This window comes from Phaseolus vulgaris, chromosome 3, assembly GCF_051622355.1.
Source record: "Phaseolus vulgaris cultivar YP4 chromosome 3, ASM5162235v1, whole genome shotgun sequence".
Taxonomy (NCBI): Eukaryota; Viridiplantae; Streptophyta; class Magnoliopsida; order Fabales; family Fabaceae; genus Phaseolus; species Phaseolus vulgaris.
The window spans coordinates 11044871-11065573 of NC_143500.1; the positions used below are offsets into that span (position 1 = coordinate 11044871).

General features: G+C 34.3%; 1 protein-coding gene across 2 annotated transcripts; it reads left to right on the top strand.

Annotated features, from left to right (window-relative positions):
• Window positions 1-1985: 1985 nt before the first annotated feature.
• On the top strand, window positions 1986-19874 carry SEX1 (Pyruvate phosphate dikinase, PEP/pyruvate binding domain-containing protein). 2 transcript variants are annotated; one of them, XM_068606769.1, is made up of 34 exons: window positions 1986-2162; window positions 2316-2580; window positions 3286-3327; window positions 3429-3538; window positions 3693-3771; window positions 3892-3983; window positions 4080-4233; window positions 5298-5519; window positions 5641-5979; window positions 6064-6171; window positions 6286-6384; window positions 6474-6611; window positions 6723-6811; window positions 10755-10889; window positions 11140-11302; window positions 11383-11472; window positions 11556-11741; window positions 12230-12292; window positions 12391-12453; window positions 12544-12603; window positions 12787-12939; window positions 13058-13141; window positions 14073-14249; window positions 14327-14433; window positions 14560-14773; window positions 15774-15877; window positions 16029-16167; window positions 16264-16389; window positions 17107-17217; window positions 17369-17467; window positions 18109-18282; window positions 18371-18463; window positions 18610-18725; window positions 19327-19874. In XM_068606769.1, the coding sequence occupies exons 2-34, from the start codon at window positions 2344-2346 to the stop codon at window positions 19529-19531; spliced, it is 4371 nt and encodes a 1456-aa protein (XP_068462870.1). In that variant the 5' UTR covers window positions 1986-2162; window positions 2316-2343; the 3' UTR covers window positions 19532-19874. The 2 variants fall into 2 exon arrangements, with proteins under 2 accessions (XP_068462870.1, XP_068462871.1); XM_068606770.2 differs by lacking the exon at window positions 1986-2162 and having other exon boundaries at window positions 2287-2580.
• Window positions 19875-20703: the final 829 nt, after the last annotated feature.

Below are 20703 nucleotides of genomic sequence, written 5' to 3' on the forward strand. Positions count from 1 at the left end.
TTACACGGAGGTAACATTGTGATGATTGGCAGAAATCATATATTATTGTTATGTTTATGTCTTGTACATGTTAATCTGGTTGGGAAAGGTATCTGGTAATGTTTGTAGGTGGAAAACAACTGGTTGAGCTAGCATGAGGATGAAAGTGATTATACAAGTGCTGGAAAGTGAAAAGAAAGACAAGAAATGACACAACATAAAAAAGCAGTGGGAAGACAATTTGGCTAAATAAAGTTGTAATAATTTGTATAATGTATTGCATTGATGGATTACACAAAAATATCAAATGATAAATTGAATGTTTTAATAAATAGACTGTGACTTGGAGGAACTATATTACCTTATGCTCTATATATGTTTGATAAAATCATTAGGAAAAGAAAGAATATGTTGGGACAATGCTAGATATAGTAGGTGTAGGTAGATATTTTTGGTATGAATGACAAGTGATATGTAATAGGGTTGGAGTACTTGAAATACTTCCATTTATTAATTCTTTACTTAAAAATGGGTGATTTAAAAACTATTATTTTAATCTTAAATTTGGTTTTAGGTATGGTGTCGTCCTGGGCCTATCTATAATTTTAGGGAGATTCATGACTTCAAACGTAGTTGGATAAAAATCAAAATGATGTCTCAGATATAAGAACGACCACTATCTCAAATAATTACTGTTAAGGGTAACATAGTGGTATGAGATTTAGGTGATAAGAAAATCACTAAATGAAAAATAACAACCGTCTTAAGATCTCGTCTACGAAAAAGAATCACAAGTACATAAGTTTTTTATTTATTTACACAATAATAACACGTTAAAACTCGAATAATTTAAGAAAAAAATTCACAATTAAGATTACACGATTAACCCTTTAAACTAGAACTTCATATAAAGTGAACATTATAATGTTGATGGTGATTTATTTTCGGAACTGGAAATATTGAAAAAGTTATGAAAGAAAAACAACACAGCAATGAAAATGTTAGACACATATTAAAGGCAATAAAAATGTTAGACTATATATATCAAAGGATTATATTAATTTTAAAAACATGTCTTTTTTTATAATATATTATTAAGATTATCTGCAACTATTACTACCAATAACTATTTTTCACAATTAAAATTACTCAATGTTATATAAAATTAACAATGCTATAAGATATATTAAATAAACCACTCATTAAAAGTGAAATTAATGTCGTATATTAAATTTTCCTGGTTATAATTTTTGAAAAAATGATTTTGCAGTTAAAAAAATTAGAAGATTAATATAAAATTTGAAGTCTCTATAAAAAAAATGGCTAACGTCTCTAAACGCAGCCCGGCAAGTGGCTCAACGTATCATCTTTTCAAGGAACAGCAATGCAACATCTTAGTTTACTTGCCTATGTCGCTTACACGTATCACATAAACAATATACGCGATAAATCTAGTTTCTAAAAAGAGTTTAATTTATTAGACAAGAAAAAAAAAAGAATTGAAAAAGTTCTAACCTTGTGCAGTCCTTGCGTGGTATATTGGTGCCAGTTGTGTGAACATTATATGTCTCACAAATTCCCGCTGATTAAACCAATGGGAACTAAGAGTAACTTCAATAATAGTAAAATACAATAAAGTTGTAATGATCATACAGAAATTCGTTTCTTCAACAAACAAGTGGCTTACTTCATTTGGAATTCCTCTCCCATGATTTCCAGAAATCTCGATGCAATGCGGACAATTCACACCGTGCGATTCGCACTTTCATTGGGGAGAATCATGGTATTATTGACATTAAATCCAAAAGCAGAGGCAAATAAGAAAGGAAAAGGTTATGAATATCATAAAGAGAAAGTATCGGCTCTCACGGGTCCCACGGGTCCCACGGGCCCCACGGGTTTGTCTCACAGAGACTAGAGACTGTGCCATCATGCGATGAAGCACGTGACAACTTCTCTAGCCCCAACCCCCTCCAATATCACCTTGCCACGTGTCCACCCCCCTTGATATTACCTCTCTCAACGTTCCAAGTGAACCAACCGATACCATACACACGCTTCCAAGCTCTCTCTATCTCTCTCATCACAATGAAGATTTTCTAATTTTACGTGATTCCAATCTCACACTCTTCTCGAGCCTGAGCCTCACCACTTTCACCTTCCACCGATTGAAGAAGACGAAGGTTTCTTTTCTTTCTCCGTTTTCTTTCAATTTGGCTCTTCTCTCGGTCCTATTTATTCGTCGTTTGGCATCGCAACTTTTGCTCATTGTGGATTTCAGCAAGTCTCGTGGTTTGCGATTGACGCATGTTAATGTTTTCCTTGGATTTGTGTAGAGGAATAATAAGGAGTGGATCCGGGAAGATGAGCCAAAGTATCTTCCACCAAACGGTGCTTTGTCAAACGCAAACGGTTGCGGAGCATCAAAGTAAGGTAAGTTCCTTTGCGGTGAGTGTGAACAAAGGAAAGAAGAATCTCGGGCTTCGTACAAGTTTTCGCGGGAACAGGCTGTGTGTGAGGAAATGCAAACTAGCCATGGGGAAGCACCGCCATGTCGACGCTATTCCACGCGCTGTGTTAACCACTAATCCGGCTTCCGAGGTCTGCTCCAATCACCATAACATTATCACGTCGTTTCAATCCGATCATTATTATAATATCATCATCATCATCATTTATTTATTATTATTATTATTACTATAATTATATTATTATAATTATATTATTATTATTATTATTATTATTAATTATTGAAGGGAGAACAAATTATTCTAAAATAGTTCTTACACTTTACGCTTTTCATTTTTTAGGAATGAAATTATATTAAAAACAAAAAATATAAAGGATTCATTTTGTTAAATTAGCGGTTAAATGTTAAATTAAGAAAACGTACAGGTTTATAGGGAAGAGTAACTCCTGAAGTCTCTTCTTTTTATTATTATTATTATTTAAATTATTTAATGCTGCTGAGAAAAAAATTACTGGAGGTCTGGTATGTAACCTTGAATGCAGCTTGTAAAAACTGTAATTATAAATAAACAGTAACTTTAATGGAAATGCTGAAAGCAGAACGTTGAGAAATTGCGTTAATTTTCTTGATGCATTGGATTGAATTCTTATACATGATGACATGACATGACACAGTAGCTTGTATATGTAATGGTTAATTTGGGTACAAATTAACATTACGCGTGTTTGTGAGCATATAAAATTTAATCAATAATATTCAATGTGTTCCTTTTCTTGTCTGTTTGTATTAACTGGAATTTGAGTGTTTTGTTGACTACATTTTTGGCCATCGAGCAGCTTTCTGGGAGGTTCATCCTTGGTGGAAATATTGAGTTGCAGGTATTCAGGTGGCCCATAATATTGAATTGTGTTTATGAATGATAAACGTGAGATTTTAGTAAAGTATTATTAGTTAATGATGGTGGTATTCAATGGAGCAGGTTAGTGTTAGTTCTGCACAACCAGGAGCTGCAACACAAGTAGATATTAAAGTTTCATATAGTAGTGGCTCTCTGCTTTTACATTGGGGAGTTGTGTGTGATCAGCCAGGGTATGATGTTCTGTACTAGTTTTGTTAAGTTATTTTGATATCTACTTGTGTTTGGGTGTGTTTGGGTGTGTTTGGGTGAGTTAATAATAGTCATTAAGATTTCCTGTAATTTGAAGGAGATTTATTTCCCCCCGTTTATTTATTTTATTTTCAGGAAGTGGGTACTTCCTTCTCGTCGCCCAGAAGGAACTAAAGTTTACAAGAACAAAGCTCTTAGAACTCCTTTCATGAAAGTAAGTTTTCAACATTAACTGCAAAATAAAAATGAAGTTTTCTCGGAATGTGAACTAGACATATTTAAATATAGATTTGCATATCGTTTGACTAATTTTCTCTTGCTTTTCTCTTATTAGGCTGACTCGGAATCCTTCCTTAGAATAGAAATTCACGATCCTGCAGCACAATCCATTGAGTTCCTCATACTTGATGAGGCTAAAAATAAGTGGTGCGTTTCATAATCCTGTTTTTTTATCGCCTTTGTAGAATAATAGTTTCATGGTAAACCTAAACATAGTTATTTTTGCTTTTTTTCTAAACGTAGGTTTAAAAATAACGGTGAGAACTTTCACATTAAGTTACCAGTAAAAAATAAGCTATCTCAAGAAGTTTCAGTTCCTGAAGACCTTGTTCAGATTCAAGCATATCTTAGGTGGGAACGAAAGGGTAAGCAGATGTACACTCCAGAGCAAGAGAAGGTCAGTAATGAAATGGTCTTTAGTGTCTGCATTTAGCTGCAAATTTTTGAAGTTTGCTGCCCACTTTGTTCCTTTCAGCTGATTCTTTTTATAATTCCCTAGTTCTCCGTTTAGTTTGTTTTGCTCCAATTTTGTTATATTAATTGTCTTCTTTTCCTTTGAAGAATATTCTTCTGAATGTATCCGTGGTAAACGTTCTTGATTATGCTTGCCATAACAATCTCTGAAAAAGATTAGTCTTTGCTATCTCCTATTAATTCTATGCTCATGTATTGTCCGGGTTTATTGATATTCCCACTCCTAATCCTCATTTAAGTTGATTCTATCACATTGGGTTACTATGACACACTCTCTGGTTTTTGTCTTTAGCTTCCATGAAATATTATTCAGAACAAAGAGTATGCTTTCACTTGTGATTGAGAATAAACTTCCAAAAGCATCATCTCTTCTCTAACATGATATATAACTAAGATTATTTTCTTGTGCCTGTTGTATAGGCACCTCACAACACTATATAGTGTCTCTTGGAAGAAGAACACTTTTGCTTACAAGATGTTTTATTATTATTTGGATATCCATGCTCTATTATAACATGTTAACCACTCTAAAAAGATTAATTACTGTGTTAAAATATTGTTTATTAAATTGATCATTTGGTTTTGTAATGATTAGCCAGTTGTTAGGACATAGGACATAATGACCATTTTGTTAGTGGTGGTTATTCTGCCATAAAGTGGGGTTATATGGGGGAAAGTTAAAAGCAAAAGTCCCTTGTACAATAGGCTCTGGGAGTTAGATCTTCTATGCAAATTTGATTCCTGTGTTTTCATAAAATGAATGATAATTATGAATCCTTCCTTTTGGTTTGTAAGTTTATGGTCGCAATTTGTTCTGTATAGCCCATTTGTAGATTATCTAACATTATATGGAAAATGGATTTTATGACAGCCTTCTACTGTTGCTAGAATTCAACATTAGCCTGTTATATTTTACTGCTCTCGACAGGACTACATTTTTCCTTCACATACATGATTAGTATATAATTTCCTCCTCAACTATGTTAGGTGGAATATGAAGCAGCTCGGCAGGAACTACTGGAGGAAGTATCTAGGGGTACTTCTGTTCAAGATCTTCGTGCAAGGTTAACTAAGAATACTAAAGCTGCTGAAGTAAAGGAGCCTTCTGTTTCTGAAACAAAGACTATCCCTGATGAACTTGTACAGATTCAATCTTATATTCGTTGGGAAAAAGCTGGGAAGCCTAACTACTCTCAGGAACAACAACTTGTAACTTCGTGACATCCTCTCTATTTTCTACTTTTCTGTTGAATATTAATTACCTAGACAGTAAAAATTATAATTCATTTTATCTAACAGAACTTTTTGGCACTCGCTGCTTAATTGTCAGATGGAATTTGAGGAAGCAAGAAAAGAGTTGTCAGCGGAGCTTGAGAAGGGTGCTTCTTTGGATGAGATACGGAAGAAGATTATCAAAGGAGAAGTACAAACTAAAGTTGCCAAGCAGTTGAAAACAAAAACATACTTCCGTGCTGAAAGAATACAGAGGAAAAACCGAGATTTGAGGCAGATTATCAACAGAATTGTTGATGAAAATATAGTTGAACAATTTATAGATGTTCCAAAGTCCTTGACAGTAATTGAACATTATGCCAAGGAGAGGGAAGAAAATGAAAGCGGTCCTGTTTTGAACAAGACAATATACAAGCTTGATGATAATGATCTTTTGGTGAGATAATTTTGTCAAATTGATGTTTTGTGCTAGTGGGTCTTTTATTGGCCATCCAATTTTGATAGTCTTTATATCTTTAAGGTACTCGTTACCAAGGATGCTGGTAAGATTAAGGTTCACCTGGCTACAAACTCGAAAAAACCTCTTACACTTCACTGGGCCTTATCTAGAACATCTGAAGAGTGGTTGGTGAGTGTGTATACTATATACCAGATTAAGGTTCACCTGGCTGTTAAAATTGCTGTCTGTTTCATCATATTTTTTAAGGCAATTTATTTACATAAAACTCATTGGCAATCTTAGTTACCACCTGGAAATTCTCTGCCCCCTGGATCTGTTACTATGAATGAGGCTGCTGAAACACCTTTCAAAGCTGGTTCTTTGTCTCATCCTTCTTTTGAGGTGTCTACAATATCAATCCGAAGTATTTTCAGTCTTTAGACCTTTGGGATTTGAATCTAAAACTTTAATAACATCCATTTACTTTTCAGGTCCAGTCCTTGGATATAGAGGTTGATGATGATACTTTTAAAGGAATACCGTTTGTCATTTTATCCGAAGGAAAATGGATAAAGAACAATGGATCAAATTTTTATATTGAATTTGCTGGGAAAAAGCAGATACGAAAGGTTACACTTCCTGAAATTGTGTTTGTATTTGCTCTTTCTACAGTTATATTGGCCTATGTCACAACCATATTATCATGATCAACAATATATATATTTTTTTTCAATTAAAAGGATTTTGGTGATAGCAAAGGTACAGCCAAGTTCTTGCTGGATAAAATAGCAGAACAGGAAAGTGAGGCACAAAAGTCCTTCATGCATCGGTCAGTAACCCCTTAAAAACTTTTACTATATTGAATTATTGTTATCTGTCATTTGAAACTAGAAACAGGGTTTTGTATGGGATCTTGGGAAAAGCTTATTTGCTAGTACTATTATGGCAAAGCATGTGACTTATAGACTGACTAAGGGTCCTCCACCTCTAGTTGTATTCTTAACGGCAATTTGAGCTTCTTGTCACCAGCTACCAATGTGATATACTATTTTTTTGTGTTAGAGCATGTAATATCAAAGGTTTATTTGAGTGTTGGCTTCTTGAAAATACTATTTATACATTTTATGTTATTTTTTTATATCCATGAAGGATTAATCTTAGATGTGTTATATTGTGAACCATATTAATATTATAGAATTGCTATGTTGGAAGTGCTAGACATCTTTCAAATGATGAAAGGTAGAAGAACATGTGGTTTAAGTGAGATAACTTTATTTTGATTGGATTGGATGCGATTGACTGGGTAGTTAGGTTCCTCAAGTGGACATATCGAAGAGACTCAGTATCTAACTTGGGAGATGTGGATCCAATGAGTCTCGAGCCATGAGTTAACCCCTATATAACAGACTTGACACCATCTCCAACCCAAAACCTTAAGGTATTAAGTGACATATCCTTCCACACCTTCTATGTATCCAATAAAGATACACCTCTCAGCCCTTTTTCAAGTTTGTCCTTCTTGACATGTACAAATGCCATGGTGTGAAACACCCGTAAATTCTCATAATCTGTTGGCTTTCCACTCCATACTTCCATAGGAGTTTTGCAATTTAAAGTTGACTATAGACTCTTGTTTATCATGTACTCAATGTTTTCAACTCCTCCTCAAAAGACCATAGGCAATCTAGCTCCTAGCAGTATACATCTCATCCTTGGTTCATCCTCTTAGCCAACCCATTCTGCTTTGTTGTACCTACAACTGTCTTATGCCTCTTTACACCTTCTACCTTGCAAAAGTCATTAAATTCCCCTGAAACAAATTCCAATTCGTTGTCTGTCTTGAGTAGTTTTAAGTTTGGTCCCCTGCTGATTACTTACCATGGTGTACCACTCCTTAATCATCTTAAAAGTATTAGTCTTATTTTTCAAGATATAGATCTACACCCTCCTTGAATAGTGAGGAAATAAGACCCTCTAGCATCCTCCTTGAATAGTGAGGAAATAAGACCCTCTAGCATCAGTCTGTTCTCTTGTTGAATACCACAAGTATGCATGAGCATACTTAAAGGGTCTACTGGACACATGTTTACTAGTCTCAAACTTCAATATATGAGACTTTCCTAGTACACAATAATCACAAAACTTCAGCCCTTCCATCCTATCATCTCTTAACAGGTTCTGCTTCTCCAGCTCTACCAAACCTTTTTCCCACTGATGTTTTCCAATCTCAGATGCCACAACTTCTCCTAATCCTTCATTGTCTAACTAGCCATAGACACATGCATGATCATTGTTGAACTGTCTAATATGTACACGCCATTCTTTTTCTCCCCCTTTAGCAACTGTAGACACCCCCCTTAGAATCTTTATCACACCTTATTTAATCTTGATTGTTAAACCAATTTGATTACACATACTAATTGACAAGATTTCTCGAGCTCTGTAACATACCTCATTTCTTGTAACAAGATCTCCTAATTATCAAACATCTTTAATCTGATAGATCTAATGCCTTGTAACTTACAAGTTTTATCCTTCCCAAGAAGGACTACTCCACCTTTGTTAAGTTCCAAGATCTTAAAGAACACTTTCACTGGACACATTTGATAAGTGCATCTTGAGTCCATAACCTTGCTCCTTTGTGTATCAAATACAAACGTTGCTAACATCCTTGCAGACTCGTAGCTATTAGACGCTACAACATCAACAAATTCCTTCTTGAAATGAGATTTCTTGCCTTTCTCATTTCTCTTTTTCTGTGGACAACTCGACTTGAAGGGACCTTTCTTGTGACAGTTGTAGCACTTAACATCTGCCAGATTGTCTGACAATTATAGCTTTGACTTCTTTCCCTTAAACTCCTTTTCTTTCTTTCCTTTCGACTTCAACATGTCCAAACTCAACCCATTATCCTCTCCCTTAGACTCTTGAAACTTTTGAAACTCCTTAGCCCTTATTGAGGTTTGCACCTCCTCAAGAGTAATGGTCTGCTCCTTCTCGAACGACAAAACATCTTTAAAATGTTCATACGTCTTAGGCAAGGTGTTAACAAGTAAAGCTTTATCCTCATCCTCAAGTTTCACCTCAATGTTCTCTAGGTTTTTTAGAATCTTGTTGAAATTCAGTAGCTACTCCATCATTGTTCTTGACTTGGTCATACAACTTTTGCCTCATATAGTCTGTGTGCCAAAGATTTAGTCATATACAATGACTCAAGTTTTACCCACATTGAAGCAATAGTTTTCTTCAAAGAACTTCCCTCAGTGCCTTAGTCGGTACGAAACATGGAGATGTGGATCCGATGAGTCTCAAGCCATGAGCCAACCCATATATAAGAAACCTGACACCACCACCAACTCAAAACTTTAAGGCATTAGGTTTGTAGGTCTTTCTCCTTATATATTGCTCACCTCACTCCTCTCCGCTTAATGTGGGATTCCTGACTCCACACTTGAATTCCTCACAGGGTACTTTAGGTTGATTTATATGACAGTATAGGTGTAAGATATGTATGACTAAGACATTTGTAGCATTTTTGGTTATATAATTATTAATTTGATACCATTTATATGCAATGAGATTTTAATGGATAAGTAGGTAATTTTCTGACAGTGTTTGGAATTTATTTATATATTTTGTAAGTGAAAAGACTATATATTTGGTTCATCTTATCACTACTTTCACCTAAGGCTTTTGAATGGGGGTTATTTTCTAAAAAATTAGTATCATAGATTTCAATTTCAGAGTGCAGCTCCAAATTAATGTCATCAACTTTTGATGTGTGTTGTAAAATATCAGTTAGCCAATATCAAAGGTATAGAGTCAGAAGAGACTGCGTTACCGGTTTGTTACATGGAAGTAGTGGTGAATGATTGACAGTCTAGTCCCTAAATGATTTTTTTGTGGTGTCATAAATACGTAGAAAAAGTTATTAATTGTAGGATGATAAATTGTCCTGACGATTACTTTTTAACATTTCTTGGACTAATATTTAAATTTTGCTTGTTCGGGGTTTATTTTGTAATTTCTACTTATACTTATTGGCACCTTTATTCCCTGACCACTTAATGGATGTTCATCGATATACTCACTTGGGCTTGGGATATCACACGCCTCTTTTGTAAACAAAACTAGGACGTCTGTATATTCTGCTAAATATAAGCTTACCTACTATCTTACCTTTGTTTTCCCCCTTCTTTTAACTTCAGAACAACTCTAAGATAATTCTTCTCAATATTAATGAAATACATGAAAAGAAATGATCAGGCATTTACAAAACAAAGGAAGCACCTATGTTTCTTTACTGGATTTTGATTTGAACAGAACTAGATTTTCTCCCCTTTCTGTTTTTCTCTGATTGAATTTTTTTCGTTTGTTTTCATTTGTTGTCTGTTCATAGTTTTAAGTTCCCTGTCAAAGGCTTAGTCTTTTTTGGGGTTGATTTATGTATATCATTGCTTATTGACACTAGAAGACAATAACTTTTTACTTAGAGAAGTTTTAACAACATTCTTTCTGGCACACTCTTCTCAATATACTACTAGTAGGTTAAATTCATGTAGGTTCCACTAAATAGCGAAACAAACATAAATTTCACTTAATAATATGGATGTGTTGAATAGTGTGTGTAAAGCTAGCAATCTTCCTTTTTTAATTTCCCTTTTTCAAAACAAACCATGATGCATTTGACTGAACAAATGCAAAATATTTATTAGGATGTTAGTTTGTTACATTGGTTCTGAGCCGGTCACTCATCCTTTTTTCCCCTTCAGATTTAACATTGCATCGAACTTGATTGATGAAGCCAAAAGTGCTGGTCGACTGGGTCTTGCGGGGATTTTGGTGTGGATGAGATTCATGGCTACAAGGCAGCTCATATGGAACAAAAATTACAATGTGAAACCACGGTAGGCTTCCTTATGAAATGTTTATCATTACTTGATTTATGCACTTCTCTCTATAATGAATAATATTAACCCTTATGGAAAACAAAGACTATGAATAACAATATTAACTTTCTGCATTAGATTTGGCCAGTTTATTGTCTTTCTTTAGTAAACAGTCTAATTCATTTGCTATATAGTTTATGATTATGTTTTTCCTGTTTATATGCTTGGTCGTCTTCTGATAGTAAGTATTGGTTACTGATTGGATTAGTGAGATAAGTAAAGCACAGGATAGGCTTACAGACTTGCTCCAGGATGTTTATGCAAGTTATCCACAGTATAGAGAAATTGTGAGGATGATCTTGTCTACTGTTGGTCGTGGAGGTGAAGGAGATGTCGGACAAAGGATTCGGGATGAAATCCTTGTTATTCAGGTATATTTGATTTTTATTTGCTCTCCCTATTTCCCTCCTGTCTGCATATGCATTAATCTTACGCAAAATTTCTATTGCAGAGAAATAATGATTGCAAAGGTGGAATGATGGAGGAATGGCACCAGAAGTTACACAATAATACTAGCCCTGATGATGTTGTGATCTGTCAGGTAATGTAGTTGTTGTTGTTCTCTTTGTAATTCCTTATGGTTTGCCTTGTCTTCCTTATCTTTATTGTTTGATTTCTCTCCAGGCACTAATTGATTATATAAAAAATGACTTTGATACTGGCGTTTACTGGAAAACATTGAATGACAATGGAATAACAAAAGAACGGCTTCTGAGCTATGATCGAGCCATTCATTCTGAACCAAATTTTAGGAGAGATCAGAAGGAAGGTCTTCTGCGAGATCTGGGAAACTACATGAGGACTTTGAAGGTTGTATTTATATATGCGCTCTTAATTATGTGTTACTTTTTTCTCAGCTAGTGAATGCACATTAGTTGAAAATTCTCTTGGCTTCTATTCAGATTTTTTTTGTTATAATTCTTGTTGTTGTGCTAATATGGGTGCGCATATAAATTGGGAATGATCATGGTATAAAAGTTGCTATCTCTTTGTAGATAGAATAAGTAAATGAATTGATGTTCAATTTTTTTTGGGATATGGTTTGTTTGTTGTTGCCAATGATAAGCTGCAAGTGGGAGGGCAAGGTTCATTGGGCTTCTACCTCTCATTCTGTATTAAACATACTACTGCTACTGATTTGAAGATTTGTTCCACCTTTAGTTACCTCTTTGACGGTCTTAGAAAATTGTCCATTCCTGTGTTTCCCACCATAGTATATAGTACCCTTGACATATTGGGCTTACCTTGTGGATTATATTTGTCGTATGATGATTTTGGTTTGATTACATCATATGCAGGCAGTTCATTCAGGAGCTGATCTTGAATCTGCTATTTCAAATTGTATGGGCTATAAATCCGAGGTAACAAGACAGATAAGATCTTGGTCTCCCAGGGCATTGTCTTTTTTTTTGTATCTCAAGATTTTCATGCAATTAATTTACACTTAATTGTTCCTCAGGGTCAGGGCTTCATGGTAGGGGTGCAGATAAATCCAGTGCCGGGTTTGCCTGCTGGTTTTCAAGTAATGTTTATTAATTCTTCATAAATCAGTTTGTGATGCTGTTATGTCTTCTGAAATATAACAAATATTTATTTGATCTACCACAAACAGGGATTACTTGAGTTTGTCATGGAGCACGTTGAAGATAAGAATGTTGAACCACTTCTTGAGGTATATGCTACCTTAATATAATCAATAATCTTTTTTTTATAATGAAATTATATAATCTGTGTATGAGAAAAGGAAAAAGTGAGAATGCGTAATTAATGAAGAATGTGAATTTGATATTGATTTGATGTTAAGTGAAATACAAAGCACCATTCCTATTAATATATGTTTGTTTCTTTTCAATAGGGATTGCTTGAGGCTCGTGAAGAACTCCACCCATCACTCGGTAAATCCCAAAGTCGTCTGAAAGATCTTTTATTTTTGGATGTTGCTCTTGATTCTACCGTTAGAACAGCAGTGGAAAGGGGTTACGAGGAATTAAACAATGCTGCACCTGAGGTAATTCCCTTCCCCGTTTTGGGGGTCTAATTGTTTTAAAATGCTGCTTACTGAATTTTATGTTGATACATATTATTTTAAATCAAATTCTGTTACACTTCTTTATGGACTTTTGCAGAAAATAATGTACTTCATTTGCTTGGTTCTTGAAAATCTTTCACTTTCATCGGATGACAATGAAGATCTTATCTACTGTTTGAAGGTATAGCGATTTGTCCATTTTTGTTTCGTACTCACTAGCTGGGTTATTTCAAAATACAGACCCAGGCTTTAAAGCCGGTACATGTGGTATATCATCTGAAAATGTTTTCACTAACAACAAAGACTTGGGTTGTGCACTGCTTTAAAATGTTGTTTTAAATGCAAATTGAATTTAATTGCAGCGGAAAAGTAGCAGTTATTAGTATAAAAATGCAAATTCATCTCATGACCTCGTTATTTAGGATGTTTTGCAATAACTGAGAAAATTAAATTAATTCAAAAATCAATTATATGTATAATTTATAATAATCAAAATAATTTTTATTTGTGTAAGTTGACTTAGAACTGGTTTTAAGATAATTTATTTCATGTTGATATGAGAATAAAATATGTCTATGAAGCTGAAATGGAAAAACATTGTTGGAAAATAATCATGTGACAATTTATCATATTCATAAAATCAGTTTTTCTTTGGATTTTTTTACAAATGTCAGCTGTTATCCTTAAATAGCATACAGTTGAAATTGCAAATACGTTTTTATCCCAAAAAGAACTGAAATATTTAAAATTAATCTTTCCCAAACATGCTCTTGCAGTTGTTAATTGTCCAATTATTATTAATTTTTATCTTGGTCAATTCCACTGTTCTTATGGATTATAATTTACAGTAATGTGGTCAAACCATGTGGGAAGTTCTTTCAACAACATTAGTTTTTAAATACTCATTCCCCATTAATTTGAGGATTGAGTTTGTTTTGTGTTAAATTAAGCTTCTTAAATCTGAGTATAAAGTCTCATAACAATACAAGAAAACCACAGATGCTGTTCCAGTTTATTGATGCTAAATAGTGTCTTGGGTCTTTAGATGTTCTTGCTCTATTTATTTAGACAAAGGAAAATATCCATTAATATTTCTTTGTTTTCTTTTGAAGGGATGGGATCTTGCCTTAACCAAGTGCAAGAGTAATGATACTCATTGGGCATTGTATGCTAAATCAGTTCTTGACAGAACCCGCCTTGCACTCACAAACAAGGCTCAATTATACCAGGAAATTCTGCAACCATCGGCAGAATACCTTGGATCACTGCTTGGTGTGGACCAATGGGCCGTATGTATTTTTTGGTTTGTTTTGTTTTCTATCTTTCTTTTTCCCTTTGTTTGTCTCTTGAAAATCTCCTGATGCAGGTGGAAATATTTACTGAAGAAATTATCCGTGCTGGATCTGCTGCCTCTTTATCTACTCTTCTAAATCGACTGGATCCTGTGCTCCGAAAGACCGCTAATCTTGGAAGGTTGAATTGATCATGCTTGTTCATGATTTCATCTTCAATATAATATAGTCAACATGCTAGACCATACATCATCATTCTGTTTGGATAATTATAACCTTCTAATCCAATTATAATTGTCTCAAACAGCTGGCAAGTTATTAGCCCAGTCGAAACTGTTGGATATGTTGAGGTTGTAGATGAGTTGCTTTCTGTTCAAAACAAATCATACGAGCGACCTACAATTTTGATAGCCAAGAGTGTAAAAGGAGAGGAAGAAATTCCAGATGGTACTGTTGCAGTCCTGACACCAGATATGCCTGATGTCCTATCTCATGTTTCTGTTCGAGCAAGAAATAGCAAGGTATCATCATGCTTTGGATAGGCAGACTATTTTGCTTATATTTAAGGCTCCTATTATTAAATCATGGACCTGTGTTTCATGTTTAATTTGACACTAGATCAGTGTATCCATAGTCAAATAGCATTGAAGTCACTCTTTAACTATGATGACATTTTAGTGTATGCTCCCTCAGTAAATTAACATACTCCAACAACAGTATTTATATTGAAAAAAATTTCCCTTCCTTCTCAGCTGATTCAAAATTTGATTATCATTAAACTCAGCATCCAATCATTGAAATTCGGTGATATTGTTAGAGTTGATAATGTAAACAAAAGGGTTTTCTGGGAAATTCAAGTACAGTTGGATCAAAGGCCCAGGATTTGGAAGGTGTATACATAAAAGGTCAAAATGTGAAAGACCAGGAGAACTTGCTGATTGGGAAAGTTCTGGAATTTGTATTCGCGTTATAGGGAGTCAGTTACTCCTTACTAGGCTAATGAGGATATTCACATTGTGAGACCCAGTTATTAGATCAATTGAGGAGGGATAGAATGGGAGAGTCTGAATGTTGTTAGCAATTTTTGGCTATAGTCTTGGGCAGAGAATTCCTTCTATATGAAGTCTTAGCATCTGGGTAGTGAAAGAGAGTTCACTAATCCTTTCTTATTTCAGTCATTTTACCCATCTTTTCTCTTGTGGCTTAGGTTTCTACCAGAATTGATATGAAGTGCAAATTTAGACTTGACCAATTTTGAAGATTTGATTAAAAAACTTGACATGGTTCATCAGCTAACCTGTTACAGAGTGCAATGTCTATTAATCGAAGACATAAAATAAAAAATAGTTATATTTATCTTTTGTTTTTTTAAACAAGCACAACGAGTTGTGAGCATGTAGTTGATTTCATCAAGTGGGATAAGGTTATTGTTGTATTTACCATCCTTATAATAAGATATTTATTGCTGAGAAGATTTTGATATACAATGGCTGTCAAATACTGAAGTTTTGAGTTTTCCAGGTGTGTTTTGCTACATGCTTTGATCCCAATATTCTTGCTAACCTCCAAGAAAGTAGAGGAAAGCTTTTGCGCTTAAAGCCTACATCTGCCGATGTAGTTTATAGGTAACATTGTTTCTGCTTTAGATTAAAGTCCTAAAGATGTTTAAATGCCTGTGTTAAAATATTCACCTCACCTCCTAATGCTCAACCTGAATTGCTGTGTTTTATTTCCTTTCTTATACGATTTTACTTTATTTTGTGGCATTTCTTACAGTCAGGTCGAGGAGGGAGAGTTTATTGATGACAAATCAAGTCACCTGAAAGATGTTGGTTCAGTGTCACCCATATCTCTGGTGAGAAAGAAGTTTAGTGGTAGATATGCTGTCTCATCCGAAGAATTCACTGGTGAAATGGTTAGGTTTCAAAATGCACCACATGTGTCAGTATACATATGCATTTTTCTAATACATATTTCCTTCAGAATAACTTGCTTAAGGTTATGTTCCCAGGTTGGAGCTAAATCTCGTAATATCACTTATTTAAAGGGGAAAGTAGCTTCTTGGATTGGAATTCCCACCTCAGTTGCCATACCATTTGGAGTTTTTGAACATGTTCTTTCTGATAAATCAAATCAGGTTCTATATATTATCTTTTTGCCCATATGTTTTCATGTTGCTTAATGACCTGTGCAGCTCGTATTTTGTGGGTATCGTGGCTTTTCCATGTATATCAATTAGTGGGATTTTTTAATAATCTGAATTGGGTTTTGGAATACACACGCATTGCTTCTGATTCTGGCTTTTTAAATTGCTAAACCTATTGTATTTGATCCATGGCAGTTGTCAATTTGTATACAAAAAAATTAGTAACTCCTAAATCTTAGTAGGTGCATATATTTGAATGTGAACTTTAAGGTGCTAAATTCATTTTTCATTTCAATTTATGGTAACTGAACTTTTCTTAATACATTTCAAGTGCTCTACCCTTTAAAAAATGGATTTTCCCCGCTTCATGCTGCAGTTAGTGGTTGTTTATAACCTTGGAGTAAAGTCGAGGTTATGGCAGAGCAAAGTCTTATACTAAAGAATAATATTTTTTTTTTCATGTGATGACAAATGATTGTTGTTACTTGAGGTCTCAGCATAACTGAGATGTTAAGTTGCATAGTGATACCTAACATGAAAGCTTTTATTAAAAAAAAGTTTTATACTAAAGCATAGTAGTCCATAGGATTAATCTCAAAGATTGTTTAACTGCATGGTTGACATCTATGGCTTATCTCATTTTTCATTTACTTTATTCAAGTCTTTCCTGTAGTCTAATAAAATATTGGACTGCATATTAACTAACAGGCAGTGGCTGAGAGGGTCAATATTTTGAAAAAGAAGCTAATTGAGGGGGACTTCAGTGTTCTCAAAGAGATTCGCGAAACAGTTTTACAATTGAATGCACCACCCCAGTTGGTATGTTTCTTTTAGTGCGGCTTAACTTTAACATGATACAATAAACATTTATTTATCTTTAGTCTTATTGTTGCGTTTAGTATTAAAAGAGACACTACTCTGAATATAGAAACTAGTGGCGTGATTTGATTTATACATTAACTATATTCAGGTTGAGGAGTTGAAAAGTAAAATGAAGAGTTCTGGAATGCCTTGGCCGGGTGATGAAGGTGAACAGCGATGGGAACAAGCTTGGAAGGCTATAAAAAAGGTTAAGACTTCTCTTCTTGTTTGCATGAACTAGGTTCGATATGCGAGGGATTTTTTTTTCTTGTGTATTTGGTCACTGCCCACTGCCATTTTCACTATGGTCAAAATGAATTTGAAATATTTTTCAGGAGATGTTATTGGAGGCCAATATTTAAGTTATTTTTTCTTCATCTCATATCACATACTCTTCAAATGATGCCTTCTGGAAATCATATGTTTTATGCTTTTCCCCTTAACCATTTAACGTTATTTTTCATGATTTTTTTTTCTCAATCATGAATTTATTGGCTCCTGGATATTTAAGATATAGAAATTCTTAATATGATGCATTGTATTGTATGGGTTAAAAACTTGAAGTTTAAGTTCATGTAAGTTTGTATCTTTGATTTCCTTTTCTCTTGCAATTTTATTCACAATCTACTGTCCACTGATTTTCCTCGTTCCTCTATTTTTCTAAAATCTCTGAAGTTGTTGCACCTGGACATGTTAGCAATAGACAGTCAAAATAAATATTTTCCAAAATATCCATGTTATGTATCTAACTTATCTCGAATTTTAGTGAAAAAACCTTCATCATACCTGTGTATAATACTATTTTAGTGGTCATGAATCAAGATTATTTATTTGTTTGATTCACAAAAGGTGTGGGGCTCCAAGTGGAATGAAAGGGCATACTTCAGCACAAGAAAAGTGAAACTCGACCACGAATATCTTTCCATGGCTGTCCTTGTTCAGGAAGTGGTAAATGCTGATTATGCTTTTGTCATCCACACAACTAATCCGTCCTCTGGGGATTCGTCAGAAATATATGCTGAGGTATGTGTAATGATGTTATGTTTCCCCCTATTCTTCTGCTCATTTAAGGGAAAGAAGCTATTATAACTGCGGTACTCTTTCGATATAGGTGGTAAAGGGACTTGGAGAAACACTGGTTGGAGCTTATCCTGGTCGTGCTTTGAGTTTTATCTGCAAAAAGAGTGATTTGAACTCTCCTCAGGTACTTCTTCAATATCGTTTTTTTTTGTAGTATTTCGTATGGTTAATGCCCTAGTTATCATTCTTTCGTAGACTATGTCAAATATAAGAACATCATTAATGGACATATGATCTTTGAATTTTGCTAACTTTTTTGGGCTTCCTTAGGTCTTGGGTTATCCTAGCAAACCTGTCGGCCTGTTTATAAGACAGTCAATTATTTTTCGATCTGATTCTAATGGTGAAGATCTAGAAGGTTATGCGGGTGCAGGTCTTTATGACAGGTAAACTTTGACAACTCTTCATCGATGATCATCTTCTACATAAACTTCGTTTGGATTAACTTCTATAAGAAAGTAAAATGATTAACCTTCCTTGTCTATTAAATTTAGCTTGGACATAAGGGAAAATTAATCTTTTTCCTGATTAAAAAAATTGAACTTTTAGAATAACTTAGTTTATTTACCTTTTTAATTTCTTCTATGAAACAGGGTCATGACTAATAAAATGATGGCATTGAATTGTATCCGCATGTTTTATTATCTTAATGCGATGCCAATCATTTTAACTGTTTCCCCCTTGTAATCAATATGAAATTGCGGCAAGAATTATATCCAAGATATACAAGTCATTTTGAATTGAACATGGAATTTATCTAGTTTTGCATAGCTTGCCTGGCGTAGCAAATGATATGTGTAATTGGCTAAACTGATAAATGTATCTCATTTTCGGGGCCTTTCTGTTTTCATAAATAATGCCAACCCTTAGGATTACGTGCATTGATATTTGGGAGATTACATTTGTCCTGTGAACTCTGAATTAATTATTTTCCAATTCCATTTCATGCTTTCTCACATCAGTTTACTGAATTTCCTTTCTGAACAGTGTGCCAATGGATGAAGAGGAGAAGGTGGTGCTTGATTACTCATCAGACCAACTGATGCTTGATGGTAGTTTTCGCCGGACAATCTTGTCAAGCATTGCCCGTGCAGGAAATGAAATTGAAGGGTTGTATGGCTCTCCTCAGGACATTGAAGGTGTCATCAAGGATGGAAAACTGTATGTTGTCCAGACCAGACCACAAATGTAGACTTCTATCATCCATATCTTCTAAAGCCACCTACCTCAACTTTATTCATCCCCGTGCAATATGGCGTTTCAAACATGCCCGTGCCAGCTTCTGCAAGTTCAAGATTTAAACCTGCGGATTACCAAAATTGGCTTTATAGATTTAATACATGTGATATATAAAAAATTTAAGGAATAATTTAAACTGTATAAACATAGAATAAAGTAAATCAAGAAAAATTTAAATGGTCTTCTTTTTCCGTACCATATATTATATCTAAAGCTAGTTCTTAATAAGTTTGTATTTTTACTTGAGCTGTATGGACCGTTGTCAGGTTAATAATATTTCCATATTTATATTCGAAGTACCTTTTTAAATTTTGCACCAGTTAAAATCATTAGTTTACTATTGGTCGTCAGAGATAACAAGTCTCGTTCATAGGCTATTGGCTGAGTAGAGGAGGTTGGATATGTTCGAGTTTTGGTATTAAAAAAAATGCAATCTTCAAGATAGTAAGACATGGAGAATTATTGATTTGGGACGGGTATAAAGTCTTGATCATTCTTAAATCGAGAATACTATTTTGTTTTACTTTGTTAGGCAAGACTCTTTACCTTTAAATAAGGATGTATATTAAGTGTTTTTAGGTTTATAAATATATCTCTACACTTGTTAGACAATAAGGTCGAAAATCCCACTTATCTTAAGTGATTTTGAAACAAATTTTTTTAGTTGACTTTTTTTGATTAGTTTGTTTAGTTGTAACTATTTTTTTTTCTTTTTTTAATATATTTTTGTAGCAACATATTCAAGAATGAGATTTTATTATTTTTAGTGATGAGATTCATTTTCTCTCAACTCACTTTTCCTCTCTTGGATTTCTTTTTCTCTTTTCATATTATGGGTGGTCTGATAATGGTCCTATAGCGGATGACACGATAGGCCCAACAAACACTCGCTAGGACAGGATCAAAATGACTCTTATACCATATTAAGAAGTGAACTTTAAGCCTAACTCAACCCCATAAAATCGGCTCATGAGGTTGAGGTTTACACCAACTTATATACAATGAAATGTCCTCATCTCTAGTCGATGTGGGATCTCTAACATTCATCAATGATTACAAATAAAAACCTAAATCACCTTACAAATTCATCAAATCCTTATTACTTCTGTTAACAGAGAAAAGTTA